General features: G+C 40.4%; 1 protein-coding gene across 2 annotated transcripts in view; it reads right to left on the bottom strand.

The window, feature by feature from the left end:
- Window positions 1-1788: 1788 nt before the first annotated feature.
- Window positions 1789-19149, bottom strand: part of Wdr72 (WD repeat domain 72) — a 165354-nt gene continuing 147993 nt past the window's right edge. For both annotated transcript variants that reach the window (XM_013346376.2, XM_013346375.2), the window contains exons 18-19: window positions 7397-7501; window positions 1789-1862 (exon numbers count right to left, since the gene is read on the bottom strand). In XM_013346376.2, the coding sequence (XP_013201830.1) occupies window positions 1807-1862; window positions 7397-7501 (161 nt within the window). In that variant the 3' untranslated portion in view covers window positions 1789-1806. The remainder of the gene's footprint in view (window positions 1863-7396; window positions 7502-19149) is intronic.

Raw genomic sequence — 19149 nt, forward strand, 5'->3', positions numbered from 1 at the left:
AGGATTAAAAGTTTTCATTTTGGAGTGGTGGTTTTTAGAAATTGATAAAAAAACAAAAACCAATCGTGATGAAGTCATTTAATATGAATTTAAAGTGACTCAAGCTACAGTGCTGAAGAATCTTACGTTCTGTTCGGTGAAGCCAGGGTTCCCCTATGTCTGATCTCCCACCACTGCTGACACCATGAAATATTTATCAAGGATTCAATATTGTTTTCTTCAGACCTGAAAATATGCTAAGTATAGCAATGATTTCAATGTATTGTTAGTCTTTTGTGCAAAGGACATATTTATGAAAATAATAAAACTCATTTTAAATAAACATACCAGAGTTTCAATATGTACTTGGTTTTAACCATTACAATTTCTCCTTTTGGAGACATCTTTGATGTTTCATCGTCGAAAATGCCTGAGATGCCTTTGAAAGGCACAATCTGCCCCACTGCCTAGCTTGTTTGTAGCTTGTTTCAAATTCCTCACGGCTCTATCCAAAAGCGTAAAATGCTCAGAAGAGAATGGTTTCTGTGGCTATTACTATTGACAACATATTACAGCGTAAGTACAAATCAAAATTAACTGCATGCAGCGACATGATATTTTAGGAACCATGAAACATGGATTTTCATCACTTTGATGGCATTGCAATTTTTTGATATTCCTATTAGATATATTCATCTAGTTCAATAATTAATTGTAAATCTCGAAGGGTACAGAGCAAGGCAGCTCAATGATGTATTTCCCTTTTTGAATCTTTCCTTTCCTCTGACTGCTGCATCCCAACACAGGATCTGAGGCTGGTCCTCAGAAAATTGTTGAATTAAAATTGTATGAATTGAAATAAACTATACACACACACACACAAACACACACACATATACACACACACCATGCATGCACATACACAGGCAAAATACGTATAATCATATATATTTATTTCCATCTTCTTATGGATTAGGCCATATTTCTATTCATTTAGCTATATATTGATAATCTTTGATGGTTTTCTATAAATTAAGAAATCATTCAATAAAAGTCATAGCACTTAATTCAGACCAGCTTCACAGATGAGCATGTCACACCCGTTTCTGTTGATACTGCTTTGCATTTTTTTAGTTTTAGAATTTCTGCTAGCCCAGCTTCTTTCTGGGAAAAGATTGTGGATGTTTATACTAACAAAGAATGAGCTGTGGCATGTTGTAAGTAGAATCCCCTCCCCCAGTTCAGGTTACAAGGCTAATAACATCAACCTTTAATTAAAGATGTTCGCTACGGTGTCGTTAGAGCTCTGGACTGATTGGACTTTGCAAAACTAGACACTCTTGTATGTCACAGATTGACTAAAGGACATTTCGTGTTTACGGATGTGATGTGCAAAGGCTGGTTGGAACTGAAGCGCCCGCTGAAACACTATGTCCAAGCTCAACATGGCAAAGTTCATAAAGTTGTGGTTTAAATGCCTTGAAACAACTATAAGCTGAGAGTCTTGTGCATTCCTTTGGCTTCTCATATTCAGGCACCGATATTCACCACCTGAAGCAGTGTTAAACCTGTGGGCTGACATTCTTTTTTACAAACAGTGACAGAAAATAAGGAGGAATAAAGAGGCTCACTTAGACAATCAAATCCTAGAATTAGAATTTGGGTGTCCTCAACCAGTAATAACATTTTTAATACACCTTGGCTAACATATTAGTGAAGCCACTAGACCCATGACAACACTGTTTTTTTTTTTTATTTGGTGGGAAAGAAATAGTGTGTTTGTGCTTCTCTGTTAGTTCAGACTTGATTCCATTTTCAAGACTCCGTCTAGCACATCCTGCAGGAGCACACCTTCGCTATCCATGGACGATGCCGAGGCTGACCTGGAAAGAAAGCAGATATCTGGGTTACATAGTGCAGTAAAGAAACAAGAGGAAAGACAGAAGGAGGAGAGATGCGTGAAGGGGAAGCGAGAGGAGCAGAAAAGGAAAGAGAACATTGCCTGTGATTTCTGCATCCCTTTCCTACCCTGAAGTAAAGTGCACTAATGATAACCGATATCCCTGTCTTATAAGGCAGGAACCTACATTTTAATCCTACACATTACCAGTAGCTTTAAATGAGTTCAACAGCAAAATCTTTCAAAATGATGAATTTAGCTTGAAATAGGCAAATTCTCCCAAATTTTAAGTAACTCAATTGTTCTTAGAGAAACCTACAACAATGGTTTGAGTGCCAGGCTTTATAAATATTTGCTGAAGTATGGATTAAGGTGCAGAATCAAAATATGTATCGTTCAAGAATTTGGGTAGTTATCTGTATAGGCTAACAAAATGGGAGGGGGAGGCAGATATGATATAAATTGATTTGACTATTCAAAGAAGTGGAGCCTTGTGCTTTCATTAACTGTTTTTTTTTTGGTATTAATGATGCAATTCCAAAGTTGTAACTTTCATTCCTCCTGGAAAAATTCAAAATTGGACTTTTAATTTTAATTATTATCACAGCAAATAAATACGGTGCCCTATATCATTACATGTGTATATTCCTGTGAATCAGCCTATGGCTTTACGCTGCTTTAAAAGTTATTATGCTGGGGTTTACATTTTTCTCTTTGGAATAAATTAATTAAAGCATTGGTGTTGCTAAACAAAGCCAGTAGGAACTTATTACTTTATTATTGACATTGTTCTTCCTTTTTCCAGAGCAAGTTTCAGCCTCCGCCACAAGCCTGTGTTTGGTGGCCATGATTGATGCTCAGCTCACACTGTCCACACTTTCGGCCTCATGCATCATCATCAGGCCCCTCCAACACTGCCGTCCTGGAGCTGTCCTACTTTCTGATTCCTGGCTTTTGCCGGTGATTCATGAGGCAGAATAGTAAAAGAAAAAAAAATCTCACCTTGGCTTTTCACAATGTATCATCCTCTGTGAGAATTCTAGTTTTGTTCATCAGATTCATGCAAATGTGATATTGATTGACAGTGATGTATATAGATCCACACGCACAATGTGGGACATAGAAACCACTAAAATGTTCTATTAACGGCAGGACACACACTGCTTAGAAACTACTTTGAAACTGATGTGGACACTTAGTGCATAGTTTTTTATACTTTCAAACTCTGCCTTCTCCACTATTTTCAGCTGGCACTACCCGTGTGTGTGTTCATGTGTATGCATGTATGTGTAGGCCAGAGATTAGCGCTGTTATCATTCTCCGTGTTACTTTTTCAGCTCACTGAACCTGGAGCTCTCTGATTCAGTTAGACTGGCAGGCCGGCACGTTCCAGGGATCCCCTGTCTCTACCTCCCCAGCATGCGGATTACACCTGGCTATTTTTACAGAGGTGCTGAAGATAAAACTCATGTTATTGTGCTTGCATAGAAAGCATTTTACTGACTGAGCCACCTATCCTGCCCCTGAAGTTATTTTTAAGTCCACTGTCCCAAGAACATTGGGAGGTAAAATTATTAATTTTCTATGCCAATGTTCTAATGTCTCTCATTAACAGTAGCCTAAAAATTGCAAACATTGCCCTGTAATTTTTATCATCATGAGTATGACAATGAGGGACAAGGGGTGTGTTCTAAGACAGCCTGGAAGATAAGGCTGAGCTTTACCCAGAAGCAAACTAGAAAATGTCAAAATTATTTTGCAAAAGCATCTTTTAAAATAAGAAGCATCCAGGCCTTAAAAAGCCAGGGAAGGAAGGTCTAATGGCCCTAAAATCACAAATAGGGAGCTGCATGTTCATGATGCTGCCTTAGAGCTTCTATTACTAGACATCAACCTTGTCCCCACAGGTTTCCAGAACGTAGAAATGCCGGGGAAGAAGTAGGTAGATGTCACAGAGTCAGAGACACAAGCTCCTATTTGGGATTCACCTGATGAATTATTTCAAAGAAAAGACATGTCCAAGGGTTACTTTCCCCATCAGACCAGACCTCTAGGTTCACCAGCAAGGTCGAAATAGCAAGAATACCCTGGCTGACAGGTGCTTCGCCAACCTTAATGGACTCCAGGCACTCACCTGGGTATAAGGCTTGAACCAATAAAGATCAGAATGGCAAGCTGAGTAAGGTACAGCCCTCCAGAGAAGAGGGGAGCACACTCAGCCAGGCCTCTGAGCTGTGACCCATATGCAGAGTGGTCCATTTATGAACAGCTCCCCCTGGCCAGATCCAGGCTGGACAGTACTGTGAGAGTGAAAATTAACCCACTGTCTCCAAAGGCCACTCAGGACATCATCTGTAACATTTTACACAAAATCTAAAAATTCCATTTTATTAATGGTGTCTAAAAACTAGCAGCACCTAACATAGTAACTTCATATCTTTTCAAAAACATATTTCAACTTCTCTATGCTACCTTGTCCTTATGACTTTCTGTTTATGAACGAGGGTTGGAGTCAGTGTTATGTAGCTACAGAAGCCAGAATTAAGGGTCAGCTCGAAAAGATTTAAAAACAAAGACAGCATTTGGATAGAAGAATAGAGGAAGCGATACTCTTGGTATGGGAAAATCATTTCTGTTTTCCTTTTCTAAATACTCTTTAAACATTTAGTCTATTCATTTAAAATGAGGTAATAAATATATTAGTCAGTTAGCATTACATTAAACTACATAAGGTCAATATCCATTACAGCTAGAAGGCCGAGCAAGCTCTGCTTTGTAACAGGGGGATTTTGCACACCCATGAAGATGTTAAAGGGAATTTCAGATGGAGTGATGCCATTCCAGGGAAGAAAAACGGGAAGAATGATGGCTCCAGACTTAAGCGTACCCCTTCGCAACGATGGCATTGTAAGTTTAGCTGCTGACACACTGCTCTTAGTTAGGGTCTCAAATATCACCACTTCAAACCTCCTACATTGGTTTTGTGTGCGTGTGTACACCACCCCGACACAGTAAACAGAGATGTGTACTTCTCCAGGGTGATGCTCATCATTGTGGGGCCCCTACACTTTGAGTCACTTAGACTGAAGTTTATCTCTGAAAAATGAGTTGTCATAATTTCACAGCTTCAGAAAAGTCCCTCTTTGCCACCAAATTCACATAAGAAACACAAAACATATTCTCTTTCCTTGTTCAGTTATAGGAATTTCATCTATCAGATGTTTCTACTCCGAGGAAATTTAATGTCTCATCAAAATCTTTTTCAGCAAACAAGCACCTCTGTCAGAAGTGTCTTAATTTCTTATTACAGAATTTTATCCACACGAAGAGTAATAAATAATTCATGCTACTACCTCTTTGTTGTGTGTCCCTGAACTGCACAGAGCTGGGAAGCTGACAGCTGTGTCAGGGCCAGGCACCCAAGATCTGACATGACAAGCAACTAACAAGTTCCTTTCGGTGTGTCCCAAAAGAAGACAACAGCCCAAAGTGCAGAGAGAAATCCCGAGCCAAAACGAAACGGCTTCTTTCTTTTCCCCTAAGTGTTTGCTACGAGCTGCTTTCCGACCCGCAAGCCCTGGTCATTTTACAGGACTGCCCAGCCCCCTTTCTTCCTCACACTCGCTTGGCCATTTACGCCTGGCTACGGATCAATATGAGCAATTCTTGGAGAAATACGATGTCTCCATGACAACCAAGCCACAAATTCTCAGTGGAAGGCAGTGAGACCAGTAGCGAACCCTCCAGAGGTTTCTAGGCCTATAAGGGTAAGATGTCTTAAAATGCAAGGATGGACAGAGGAAGAAGCCAGAGCAATTCATTCTTTATTACCAGTTTAATGATGTCCGATGTATGGAACAGGGCTCCATCTACAACACTCTTCCCCCACTCCTGGCTTTCTAATTACTCTGTTTTGTTTCTTTTGGACATGTTCTTTTGTTCACAACTGTCAGATGGTAAAAGCCATCTGAATTTCACTCTCAGTCCACTTATATTAAGGAATCGTGGGTGACATTATTGCTGATGCATCCTGTCAAAAACAACCAGTGCTTCAGGAAACCCCTGATTCCTAGATTTAACTTCCCGACAAAACGTTTGATGGGAAACAGTTCATGGAGAACTGTAAAAACCTCGTCAGAACTAGACACCTTCAATCCTAACTAAGTAATCTAGGAATAATCTTTAGTAGGGACAGTTAGCACTACCATCACCGTCTCCTTTTTAAAGTGAAACAAATCGACCTTTTCCTTGGGGTGTTATGCCAGAGAGCAGGGTTAATTTGTTCTTTAGCAATTTCTGTCATTGTAAGAAGATGCTGTCTCTCTGCACCCTCAGATGCAGAAGAGAAAGCATTGCTGGGATCGGGCACGCAGCTGCGGCTCCTCTTTTAAGGGATCCTAGTGCAGTGGAGGGGGCTGATACACACTTGCCATCACGACTGGGCCTATTGGGGTTCCGAGATGACTTAGGGGGCCTGCCATAGATTGCAGGCTGCACCTTTCCCTGAAAATTAAATCTCAGTATCTCTCCTCCGGGAAGGATCAGGGGACTGTTTGCAGCTGGCCCCCTGTCAGGGAAGGCGACACAATTTGGAAATCTCTTAACTAAGCTGACAGCCTACAGAGAGGATGAATCAAAAATATGATACAAAGATCGCACACAAAGATGTGACAGGGTGGAGGAGACAGGGTAGCCAGACAAAACGGGAAAGCAATGTCTGTCCAGTCCGGAGAGAGAGCGAACTCTTTCAGTCATGGTAATGAGGTGGGTACCAGCAGCTGGAGGCTTGTAGTGGCCCAACAATGTCATTCAATTTTTAGTAACAATTATTTTTTTCTTATAATTAATTAATAATTAAAATTGGGTGTCCTTCAATCTGAAGGCAGAAGCAAAAGATCCCAGCTAAGAAGTTTGAGCTATTTTTTTTTTTCCTGGTACATTTTCCTACCTTTCCTTTTCACAGAGAGAATATCAATGTAAGCGAATTCGACACCGAGTAAATCTTACTCCCCGATAGAGGGTTCCGACAGTCTTTCCCGTTGTTTGACCACCTCCACCCTTGTTTTGCTAAAGCGCTCCCCTCCCAGTCAGAGTTCTGTTTGTACAGGGTAAGGTAAAGAGATTCTAGTGGTGGCAATCTGTTCCTCCCTGCTCAGCTCTGCATTTCAGCCTTTCTCGGGTTAGATCTCATTATTTGAAACTATTCCAAATGTCGACATTTCTCTAGTTTCCAGCTTCTGTGTGGATTAAGCAGTTTAGCTTGGAATTGATAATGAACTAATGGTGCCGGCTTCCCTTCTCCGTCATAACGTCTTTGTACTGTGTCCAGCTGAATTCTTGATGAAAGAGGAAAAGATAACAGCCCCACACCGTGACCTCCTGGGGGGGGCGTTAATTTGAGAGTGCAGCTGGTAAGAGCCAGCAGCCTTCCACTGTCCTCCCCCACACACTCCCGAGGACCCCAAAGCTGTGTCAAATTTATCATTTTATACTTGACTATGTTTAAATGGCTTCCACCTGCACTCTCCGACTCTTCCAAGGCACATCTGTCAAGAATGTCCTCGGTATCTTGGAAGTTTGCCGAGTTCAAGTCGGTGCCATGCTTGACCGGACTGACTGAAGCTGTTAAAGAGAGAGAAAGGAGAGAGAAAGAGAAAGACAGCCATGAAAAAGTAGCAGTGAACGCCATTAGAACATTTCAGTCCCACAGAAAGTGTGGGGGCACACTATGGAAACACAAATAATAAATTGAAATAAAGCGTATCCTCTAAGTATTTATTGGCAGACACATAATTAGTTGAAAAATCCATAGATGGGACTTTATCTCAGAAGAAAAATAAGCTTCTGGCCTCAGCTTAAAAGCTACGCAGCTACAAAGTGACAAAGTGATGCTTTCGAAGTTGGAATCTTATTTTTAATGCATAAATCTAAAACGATGTAGTCAATTAAGAGCACATGGGCACAGAGCAAAGACCATCAGCCAACTCAATTAGAAAGCCCAGCTCTGCCCCTGTGGTGCGGCTCCTTCCGTGGCGCAAATCGCAGGAATGGACTCTTTGTTTGCACTTTGGCTGTCTTTTCATCGCCTCAAAACCCATGGCCCCAAACGCATGCACATCAAACGTCTCAAACGAAGATCTTCAAGTAGAGAAAGAATGCACTCAACACAAGGAGAAGAAGGGTGTTTTGAGCAGCAGGTCACCCAACGACTTTTCACAAGATCATTTCCTAGGTAGCAGCAGGGACCAGACATGGAAGCTGGCACCCAGGTACAGCATTTCCTGTAAGAATGTTATCAACACCAGCCAGCTCTTTAGTAGACAGATGCAGATACCTATGGTTTTCCGCAGGTTGAAACATTGGCTGTAGATGACATCCACAAGCAACGCGTTCCCATGTTACCTCCTCACTAGTCATTATCTACCAGGAAAAGAGGGTCTGCTCAGCATAAAGATATTCAGTAGACAGAACAAAATGAGTGCCGATCACACAGATCAGGTCACACCCACTGATCTGAAGCCAAATATACGCACATTGTGGGGCATATGCATTCCTGTGAAGTATAAACATGTACATACAACTGTCCGTACATGTCCTTATATATGCATACGTGTATACATATGTACACATTATTGAGTATACACTAATGCAGACATGTAAACATGTACACATTACCATTCACATGTATACCTATATATACACTCACGTATATATACATGAACATATGCTATCCAATATATATACATATATACTCAAGCAGGCATATAAATGTCCATATATACCCTTTTCTATATGTATACACACATGTACATACACTATTGAGTATATATACATATATATGTGTGTATACGTATAGAAAATAAATACTCATTAAGGCATGTAAACATGTCCACACACCACTGTGCATATGTACACACATGCATATATACATATACACAAACTATATATATATATACACTCATTCAGACTTGTAAAGATGTACATGCATACATCTATACACACATGTACTGCTGAGTGTATATATATATATACATACTCACATGTATACACATACATACACTACAAAAAGGGTATATGCATGTACATACTAAATGCATATATATAGCTAACATCTATATATGTATATATACACTATTGAGCATTTCTATATAGTAATATATATATACTATCAAATATACAGATGACTTACACACATCTATAAATATATATCTATATACACATAAACACTTTTAAATGTACACATAACTCATGTATATAAAACATTTATCTATATACATACAGATACACACTACTGACAATATATATAGATGAACTCTTAAACACATGCATATGCATATACATGTCATACTATTGAGTGTGTATGTAACTCAAATGCACACACATATATAATTGACTGTAAATATACTCATATATATATATATATATATACACACACAGGTATATACAGAGATAACACTTTAGGGAGCAGTAGAATATTATATTCTTCTTATGTTTCTATAGTACTGGCTACCACTGTCTACAGCTTTTGGTGATACATCATATTTATAAGTAATCAATGCAATAAACAAAATGTACCTACATATCTCATATAGGAAACATTCTTAGGTTCAGGTTCTCTGTTGCTAGACCTCCTCTAGTACATGAAAGAGCCACGCAGAGGCTGGAGCCCCCACACTGGATAAGTGACATCAAGGTGTCCTGCTGGAGCCCACAGAAATCAGCAGAATCAGTGGTCTGGGCTCCCCACTCCTCTGTGTGCTCAGAACCTGAGGCCCAGCAGCGACTCTTAAAAAGAAGCTGGTAACAATTCTAGTCACACGTTCCCTGCAGACAGGGTCAGCAGCCCTCTCCGAGCCCAGAGAGTAGCTATCTTATGAACAGTGGGAAAACACTGGATTTACTATGTCCCGAAAACCTTCCCTTCAGAAGCAAACATGGGGGAAAATGGAATGCTTATTTTAGATAAATAAATCTACACTTTCATTTTGTAATTTTTTTTTTGAAATTTCTGAAAGACACCAAAAAAAGCATAGGCCAAGCCTGTCTCCTTCATTTGCTTTCTTGCCTGCAACAGTGCCTGGGCCATAGAGATTATCCTCCAAGGGTTTCTGAAATGAATGAACAGAGAGGCTAGACTAGCTGTCTCATAAATCAAGAGTATGTGTGCTCTCAAGAATGTGTGTTCAGTTAGATCCACGAGGAGACTACCACTTCATACCACGTGGCCGAGTCTTTGATCTGCAACGAAACACCTGTGTCCTGATTACCGCTGGTGTGCCTTCCTTCAGTTTAGCTTTCCTCGCTTTAAATGGTGTGGGTTTTTGAATTCACAGACTTTTGTGAGCGTCTAAGTGGGGTAGTGAAATGCAGCACAGCCACAGGAAATTGTTATACCAGCCGACGTTCATAGTCTTTTTAAGTGGATCTTTTCTCCATGTATCTTATTTGTTAACTCTGAAGTAGCGACTGTGGTGTTTACAATAAGAAGCAGATCACATAGATTAATCTTTTGATAAACACCAACGAGGTGGCATCTCTCTTTATTTGGGCCAACGCGTTGTTCTTCTCATCCAACATATTGTTCTTTCGTGATCGAACACCTTTTATCATTCATCCATTTCTTCACGCCTCCAAAATATCTCTATCAAACAACCAATCTTCCAACTGCTGCTCTAGTGGGCCCCTACTCCTTAGTCAGAACTATTGGCTACTGATAGACTATGGGAGAAGGGGTACCATTGTTTTCAGTTGTGTGCCCGCTGGTAATCCCAGCAGACTCCAATGAATAGTTCTGATTCATGGCCACTAAAAGACACTATTTAGTTAAACTCAGGGGATCACTAACCAAACAAAAATGTATGGGTATGAGGAAGAGACTAATAGGGAAGGTAGGAGGTAGACAGAGGAAGGGAAGGGATTACAGAGGGTGGGGAATGATATCAGTATACTACATACATTTGTGAAATTGCCAAAGAACACATTTAAGCAATAAAACATATTTCTGTTAACTAAAGACCTCAAAGGGAAGAGGGCATGGCATTAGAAGAAAGAAGCGCCTACCACTATTATGAGTGGCCGTAGACTAGATCCAAGATGGGAAGATGACACCCAATGTTTTCAAAAAGCTAGAAATTAGGACCAGCCCTTGGTCTTTCTGGAACTGAGTCCAGCGGGTACCATGTAGTTACTCTGTCTTGACTTCTGCTTTTTAAGACGCTGGTTCTTGTGAGACTGAGTGTTATTATTAAGAGGAGGTTATTCAAATGCCCTCCTCACTACGGGAGAATTTTCACATCTAAAGTGGTACATGATTTGCCATTCTTCCCTGGGAGCTTCACAGAGCATCCAATTAAACCTACTGTGCCAGAAAGGACTCTACTGTGTCAACTGGTAGCAGCAGGCTTTAGAGAGGTTAATTACTGCCAGTCTACCTTTTGTTTGTTTGTTTCTTTGATAGGCTAATCCTTGTGCTTGTCCTTTGGGGTGTCTCCTGTTGTGTTTCCTCACTAAACTCTGACGTGACAAGTGACTGAAGTCCCTGCGATGGACCATTTCAAAACCGTTAAAACGAGCACACACTGATTCGGTGTTTATTTAGGTCTTGCTCTTTGCTGGACCCCAAAGGATGCAGAGAAGTGAGGGTCCTTTTAATGCACCCTCATGCAACCTGTGATCTAGCTGGTGCACAATTAACAACATTAGTCAGGATCTCTGGAGTCCACACTCTCAGGGTGACATGCCTCTCAGGAGAGCAGAGAAGTCCTCTGCTAGAAAGTACTAGAGGTGGAAGTTTGATCTAATTCACCTTGAATGGGAATATGGGAAGACCAACCAGAGCCATTCTCATAAAAGAAAAAGGCCCAGGCCCAGGTATGGTTAAAGAACTGCTGAATACCTCATGCCACAGATGTGTTTGCCAATGTGCCTGTCCACTTGGGATGTTTTTAATGAATTTTCCTTGTTTGTCTCTTGGAGCTGTCTCTGAATTGCTGCTGTTGGCTAATTCTTCTCACCTGTAGACATTAGCTATAGACAGATTTTTTTCCTTACCCTAGATAGTCAATAATTTGATCTTTACTGATGGAGGACCCATTTATCACAGGAGCCACCCTTTCACGATACACATCGACCCTTCCTTATCAATACCACAGTCCATTTGTAGCTCATCACTAAAGTTCTCGGGTGTTTTCAGTAGTTTTTGAAGGTGCTTTTCAGAGCTGGGCGGAGAGGCGCTTTTGACATCAATAACAGTGCAGGCGGAAGCAAGACTCATCTTCAGCTTCATTATCAGCGGCTTTGCTTCCTCTAGAGTGGATGCTGAAGCTGCCCTGCATCTGGAGGGTTGGGATCCCAAAAGACATGCTCTTCTCCACTAAAAGGCGAAGTCTGTTCCGTCCACTGGTGGATGGAAGGCTGTTCTCTTTACTCACCACACACTTTAAAATATTGACAGCCGAAAGGCTGGGTGCCCTGAATATCTTTCCAATATCTCTAGTCAGTAGACAGAGAGAGGAGTCTGTGTGCTCTACATAAATGTGTGCAACTATGGAATGTACCTCGAATGGGTTTAATTCTGGGTTCTAAGAAATGAACGGTTCAAAGACAATGGAAAATCAGTGTCTCTCTGTCCTCGTGTGTGTGTGTGTGTGTGTGGTACAGATTATTCAGGTTCATAGTCACATGCATACATACACCTGTGGAGACCAAAGGTTGATGTCAGGTTTTTCTCAACTGCTCTCCATCTTATCTGTTGAGCCACACCCAGCTTTTTTGTGGGTGATGCAGACTGAACTTGGGTCCTCATACTTCCACAGCAAGCACTTCATAGCCTAACCCGTCTCTCCAGCCCTCATATCCAGTAGTTTAAAACGACATCCCAAACATTTTATGAGGAAGACTCTATGGAAGAAATTACTGTTTAAATTACATGGTGACATGGCCACGTAATTCCAAGTATGCCACACTCCATACACCTCTATTCTCTATTCTGACTTCTGTTATTTTATAGAAACTCCCACCCCCTTTTTGCCATTTGTAGAATAGCATTTAATGTTAAAGACAGCTATGACTAGAGTGTTGGTTGCCTTTCCCATCACTGTGACCAAATACAGAGACACTTCAAAGAGAAGAGTTTGATTTTAGCTCATGATCTCAGGGCATCTCAGTCATGAAGATGACACAGAGAAACTCAAGGGTACCTAGGGTATATTGCTGGTTCTCTTTCTGTCCTGATTACAGAAAAGAAGCCAAGAAAGCTAGACCAAAACTGGAGCTAGGAAAAGTCCTCAAAGGCCCATTTCCAGGGACTCACCTCTACCAGACTGACCCCAGGTAATGAAGTTTCCATAGCTTTGGACAAGCTGACTACCAAGGTTCAAACACATGAACCCAGGGGAAGAACACCACACATTCATATCCCTTCTTGCTAGAAGAGTTTCAGGAGATACACTCCCATCCTGGGTGAGAAGAGAGACACCTCCAATGACAGCCTCTGTTCTCTCTACAAATACCACATGATTTCTCAGCTAAGGGACTCTGATCAAGCAGAGTGCTCCATAAGAACCCATGACCTTCTGGTATAGGTAAAATGCACAATGAAGGGCATTTTCAGAAGAAACAACCCCTCCCCATGCCTAATGGGTTATCTCTCTTTGGGCATAAAGTCTCCCAGGAGAACGCTTGTGTCCAGTCTCCACCTTGTCAGTCTACTTCAGTTGGGGTCCATCGGTGAAGCTATTCTTCCCACTTGAAAATCAATGGTTCTATGAAGACCATGTCCAAAATATTCTCCATATTCTAAAGTCTTGTGAATCATTTATCTTTGAATTTATTTCTGTAAAGTCAACTATTTCTAATTATCTTTTCTTGCTATGTGCTTTAATTGAAAAGAATCCATGTCATATGTGAAGTGAATAAAATAAGCATAAGAAATGATTCTAATGTCATGAATTAGGACTGATTTAGAAAGAGATCCCAGGGTTGGGGAGATGCTTCACTGGTCGAGAGTTTTTACTGTGTTCGGTTCCCAGCATCTAAGTTAGGCAGTGCACAACTGCCTGGAACTCCAGCTCCTGGAAATCTGTCTCCTTCTTTTGATCCCCTCGAGCATTGAACTTCCATGTAGGCCATACCCCCCAATAAATATAAAACCTTAAATAAAAATCATAGAGATCCATTTATATGTGCAACCTCTTTGGAAATAAAGGCAAATATTTAAAGGCAAATGACTCATAAAAGAAAAGCACACATATGATACACAAGTTCTAGAAATCAGGCCAAAGAAACAAAAGAGAAAAAGAAAATAAGGAAATAAAGAAAATAAAGGAAGAGAAGAGAAGAAGAAAAAAACCAAAAAAAAAAAAAAACCCAGTCCAAATCTCCTAGCTTAGTCTGGAAGCAAAATCTGATCACTTTCTTTTGGGATTCTCTACCTCCTCCTGCTCCAATGGAAGCAGTAAGAAATACACAAAACAACGTCTTACAAGAGACACAAAAGAAAGAAAAACAACATCAAATTCAGTCAGAAGTAAATGTTGATGCCATCCTGGCAGGTCATAAAGAAAACAGCATGCACATATTTTATGTGTTTCATTTATAACTATGTCTATGTGTGAAGGTATGCTATCTGAGGGTAGGTGCCCTTAGAGCCTGGAAGAGGACATCAGATCTCCAGAGATGGAGTTACAGGGATTTGTAAGATGACAGACATAGGGGCTTGGATTCGAATGCTGGTACTCTGCAAGAGCAGTACATGCTTTTAACTAATGCATGTGCATGTATTTTAAGTCAGAAGGAAGTACAACTCATAAGGGAAATTTAAGTGCCACCAGCAGCTCTGTAAGCACAGAAAATGTCATCTGGACAGACTCCAAACTTAGTTCACAACGTGGCTTGTCTCTGGACAGATGTCAGATCAGGACAGCATTATCTGCTAAAGAGCTGTGCACATATTGCCCATACTTTAAGGAGTATCTACTGAGATAATCAAGTGATAGTATCGCTTGAGTGTACACCCTGGGCTAGACTCTGGGCTTACTTTGCTTTTGGTGTGGAAAACAAAACCTTACAGTGATGTCAACAGATTCAATTAGGAACCTGATGCTTCGTCACCACTAAGGGATGCTCAGGAAGAGCACTGTTAGACTTCTGTGTTCCCTGGCCCCTGAGCTTGCTACCTGAATGCACTGTCATTTGGATTTGATTTTGCTAATGTGAGTTTCTGCAAGGATAATAAAATTTTTAACTGGTAAAAAGAAGAATCTTTCAGAATTCTATGAATAATACCCATTATGTTGGTACTCACACCCAGAATCATACAATTTTTATTTCTTCATACACACACACACATACACATAAAGTGTTGACTAATTAGGCTGAGGGGAAATTCTTCCTACAGCTAAATCTATGGCTGAGACATGTGTCTAGTTCACCAAGGGGATTGGAGGGTAGGCTAGTGTGAATCACTATGAGGTATCAATTATTTATTAAATCTCTTTAAACATGATTTTATTCCTCACAGAAATAAACATGATTTTATTCCTCTATTACGCAGGATATCTGAGCAAGGAGTTACTTTGGTTAGACTAGAAACCAGCAAGTACTATACTGCTGACCTACCACAGGACACAAAGGACTTATCAATAATGATTTTCAGGGCTGGAGAGGTGGTTTTATTGGTAAGAGTACTTGCTGTTCTTCCAAAGGAATCAAAGTTCAGTTCCTAGCACCTACATTTTTGTGTGGTTCATAACCACCTATAACTCCAGCTCCTGGGGCATCTGACACCCTCTTCCGGCCTCTGTGGGAACTTGCATACATTTGACACAAACTCACCCACACTTATACACACACACACATAAACAAACAAACAAATAAATAAATAGTAAATATAATCTAGGTAAAGCACTAACAATAATTACTAAGGTTGAAGTAATTACCACATGTAATTGTAGATTTAGGGGAAAAAAATCTCAGGGCCCTATTTAGTGTTACAGCTCAAATCAATCCAAACATCTCTAATAATTTACCATTGAAAACTGTAGTAGCTTGTATTAAAATGCCTTATATGCATATTTTAAAACAGAAATATTAATCTTCACTAGCTAATGTCCAAGCTATATGTATTCATTGTAAGATAAAAGAATATAAAGGATTTCATTATTGGAAAGGTATGCCTTCTCAAGGATACAGTGTAGCAACAGGGCAGGTGTCTGTGTGTGTCTCTCTTAAGTCTGAAGTCCAATGTCACCTCTACTCTCTTTAGTATGACCTTGGGATGGGACTTTACTTTCCTGCCTCAAATTCTTTTTTACATAGAATGAGGGAGTTGGAGCAGGAAGCCCCTCTGCTGCATTACAAGTCTGAAGTTTAAGAATTCTCAAGATCAGTCAGTCACTTTCTCAGAGCATCACAGAGCAGGGTGATAAGAAAGTAACTGACTAAGAAAGCGGTCCTGAAAATCCCCAAGACCTCTCTAAGAGTTTCTAACATAAGCAAGGGGACAGGGTCCTTTGTAGCTTCTGTCCTCTAGGCGTCGAGGAAACAAGAAAAATGCTGGGACTGGGAGCTAACTCAGTCAGCAAGCTGCTTGTCTTGGGAGTACGGAAGCCCAAGTGTGATTCTAACTCACACAGAAGAACAAGTGCGGTGGTGCTTGTAATCCAAGCACTGGAGAAGCACAGACCCAAGGGTCCCTGAAACTCAGTCAGCAGTCTGATTTAGTTGCCGGCAATGACAGATAGGATCTCAGAGTTAGAGGAAGGTGTCAAAGAAAGTAAGCAGGGTTCCAGAGGATGACACCTAAGGTTGTCCAGTAGACTTCACATGCACAGGTATGGTTTATATGCACATGCATACCTGCATGCAAGCACACACACGTATACACTGACCCCATGCATTCACATGTTTTCATATACATAAAACATATTCTGTTCAAATTGTCTAACTTGACCCCAGCTTCTTACACAATAAGATAATGACTTAAGAAAAAAAAAGACTCAAGAACATTTAATCTTCAAAGACTCTTTGAGACTAAAGAGGTGCAGAGATGGCAAGCCGCTTTCGAGAGCACACAGAGGTTAGTGTTTGCACTCCTTGTGTAATTTAGGTTTGTCAAAAGTCATTTTCCTCATAAGGACCAAATCCCCTGGTAAACGCAGAAATGCATTACCTTTTCTAACTAACTGTTGAGAACCATAAAAAAATATGAACTGAAAATCAAGACTAGATTCCAAAGGAGAAAAACAAATAGGTCTTCACACATTGGCAACTTGAAGAAAGACCCTGGGAGGAACTTACAAGAATCTTCACAGCTTGATTTTGTAAAATGTAGGAGAAGGTCAGAAAAACAAAGCAGACCTTTCAATCAAAAAACACCAAGCTAGCGTTTGAGAGCAGAGATAAACATGATTTATGTGTGGACTTGATAAGGACTACAGAGGGCAATTTAAACTATAACAAAACCTGCCATCCTTGGTAATAGAAAGTACCAGAAAGAGCCCCCTCTTGATCACTGGGAGAAGAGACAACCATAGAATTACATGAGCTCTCGAATCCTGCACACTTTTCCCAGGGTGAAGCTAAGGAAGGACCATGTGTGTGTGAGGAGAAAGAGATTGGCGACAGAGCAGTCAAATCCTCAGCTGATATTAGTCTGTGTCTCAGGAGACACTTGTTCCAGATGGTTAGTCAGATCAGATGGTACTGTCCCAAGATAGGAGACAGAAAATAAACAAATCATGTGACCTAGCCTGTACCTTGTTTTCCCTTGTCAACAGAAGAAAGGAAGGAAGGAACAAAGGAAGGAAGAAAAGAAGGAAGGAGAGGTCTAAGTTAGAGTAATTTTGAAATATTAGTCCTAATGCTTTGAAAGTAATGGTTTGCTTAATACCAAAGTGGAAAGTCTTACTAGACTAGAATGGGAGGCAAGCTTGGATGCTAATCATGCTTTGTGATTACATTACAATCCAACCTGGAATGAGCATCACTCTATCATATCCTGCATCCCACACAAGCGTTTATACTAGATGTGAGAAGTAGACGTGGTGACTGGTATCTACTTTTATGGTTACGCATATGAAATGTAGCCAAGTGTTTTAAAATGTTTAAGTATTTAATGAAAGATAAATAGGAGAAAGATGGTTTCTAAAGTCTGAACATAGTTGGTATATCATACTCAGGATATTTGCATGATGCTCTCAAGATTTGGTTACTAATAGAACATAAAAACAGCCTTTATAAGTGACAGAGAGTATCCTTTATATACTTCTTATTATTTTTGTGACATCATTTCTTTATTTAACACATATTGGTTTTGAACTCAATATTCTCCTGCTTTGTCCCCCCATTAGTTCTATAGATGTGCACCACAATACATGCCTGAGAGACCCAATTTGATGCAAAATAATCTGTAATAATAAGTAAGGCAAGCATAACACAAGGAAAAGAATTTAAGAGCACACATGTATATGAAGGAAGAGAAACTACCCCCTATAATCTAGGAGGATGTATTAAGAGTACAAAAGAGATATTATCATAGGCTGAGAACAAAGAAAAGTAAGCAGAGAGCAAGAGATGTACAGGTGCTCCTAGATAAAACAGTTCCCTAACTTATGGTAAAATACCCCTTGCTATGTTTTAAAACCTTGTTTGGAAGAATGCATGAACATAAAGAGTTCCCCAAGTTGAGAAATGTTAGGCTGAATCAATTAATTATAGAAACCACCATGAAACACAATCAGAGAGAAGACATGTTGCGCACACATTTTGACAAAGTTACATTCTGGAAAGCATTCAAGGTAAAAACAATCCTAATTATTTGTAAAAGAAACGGGATACTGAGCTGTCATTTGGTAGGACTTAGACAGGACTTGTTTCATAGGGAAAAGAAGCTGGTGAATGACTAAAATCAGGTTGGGGATCCAGGGAAAGGATGAGCAACACAATACGCCCAGCACAGGAGAAGCAAGAGCGAAGAGTCTTGTGAGAAAAGCCAAGTGGGCACACCAGGAGGTCTTCGCTCTTTATGTGCTGCATGGGTCCCTGATGTCTTTTAGGACACAAAGGAATGAATGATCTGGAAGGAATGGAGAGAAGAGTTCATCGCTATGAGCCTATCTTAAGACAGCAAGACTAAAGCCTGGGAGCAAACCTGAGGAAGGCAAGGCAACGGTGATTGAAAGAGCTCTGAGAGTTATTGAAATAACTCAACGGTGATGGAAAGAGCTCTGAGAGTTATTGAAATAACTCAACGGTGATGGAAAGAGCTCTGA

This window comes from Microtus ochrogaster, chromosome 5 (assembly GCF_000317375.1).
Source record: "Microtus ochrogaster isolate Prairie Vole_2 chromosome 5, MicOch1.0, whole genome shotgun sequence".
Taxonomy (NCBI): Eukaryota; Metazoa; Chordata; class Mammalia; order Rodentia; family Cricetidae; genus Microtus; species Microtus ochrogaster.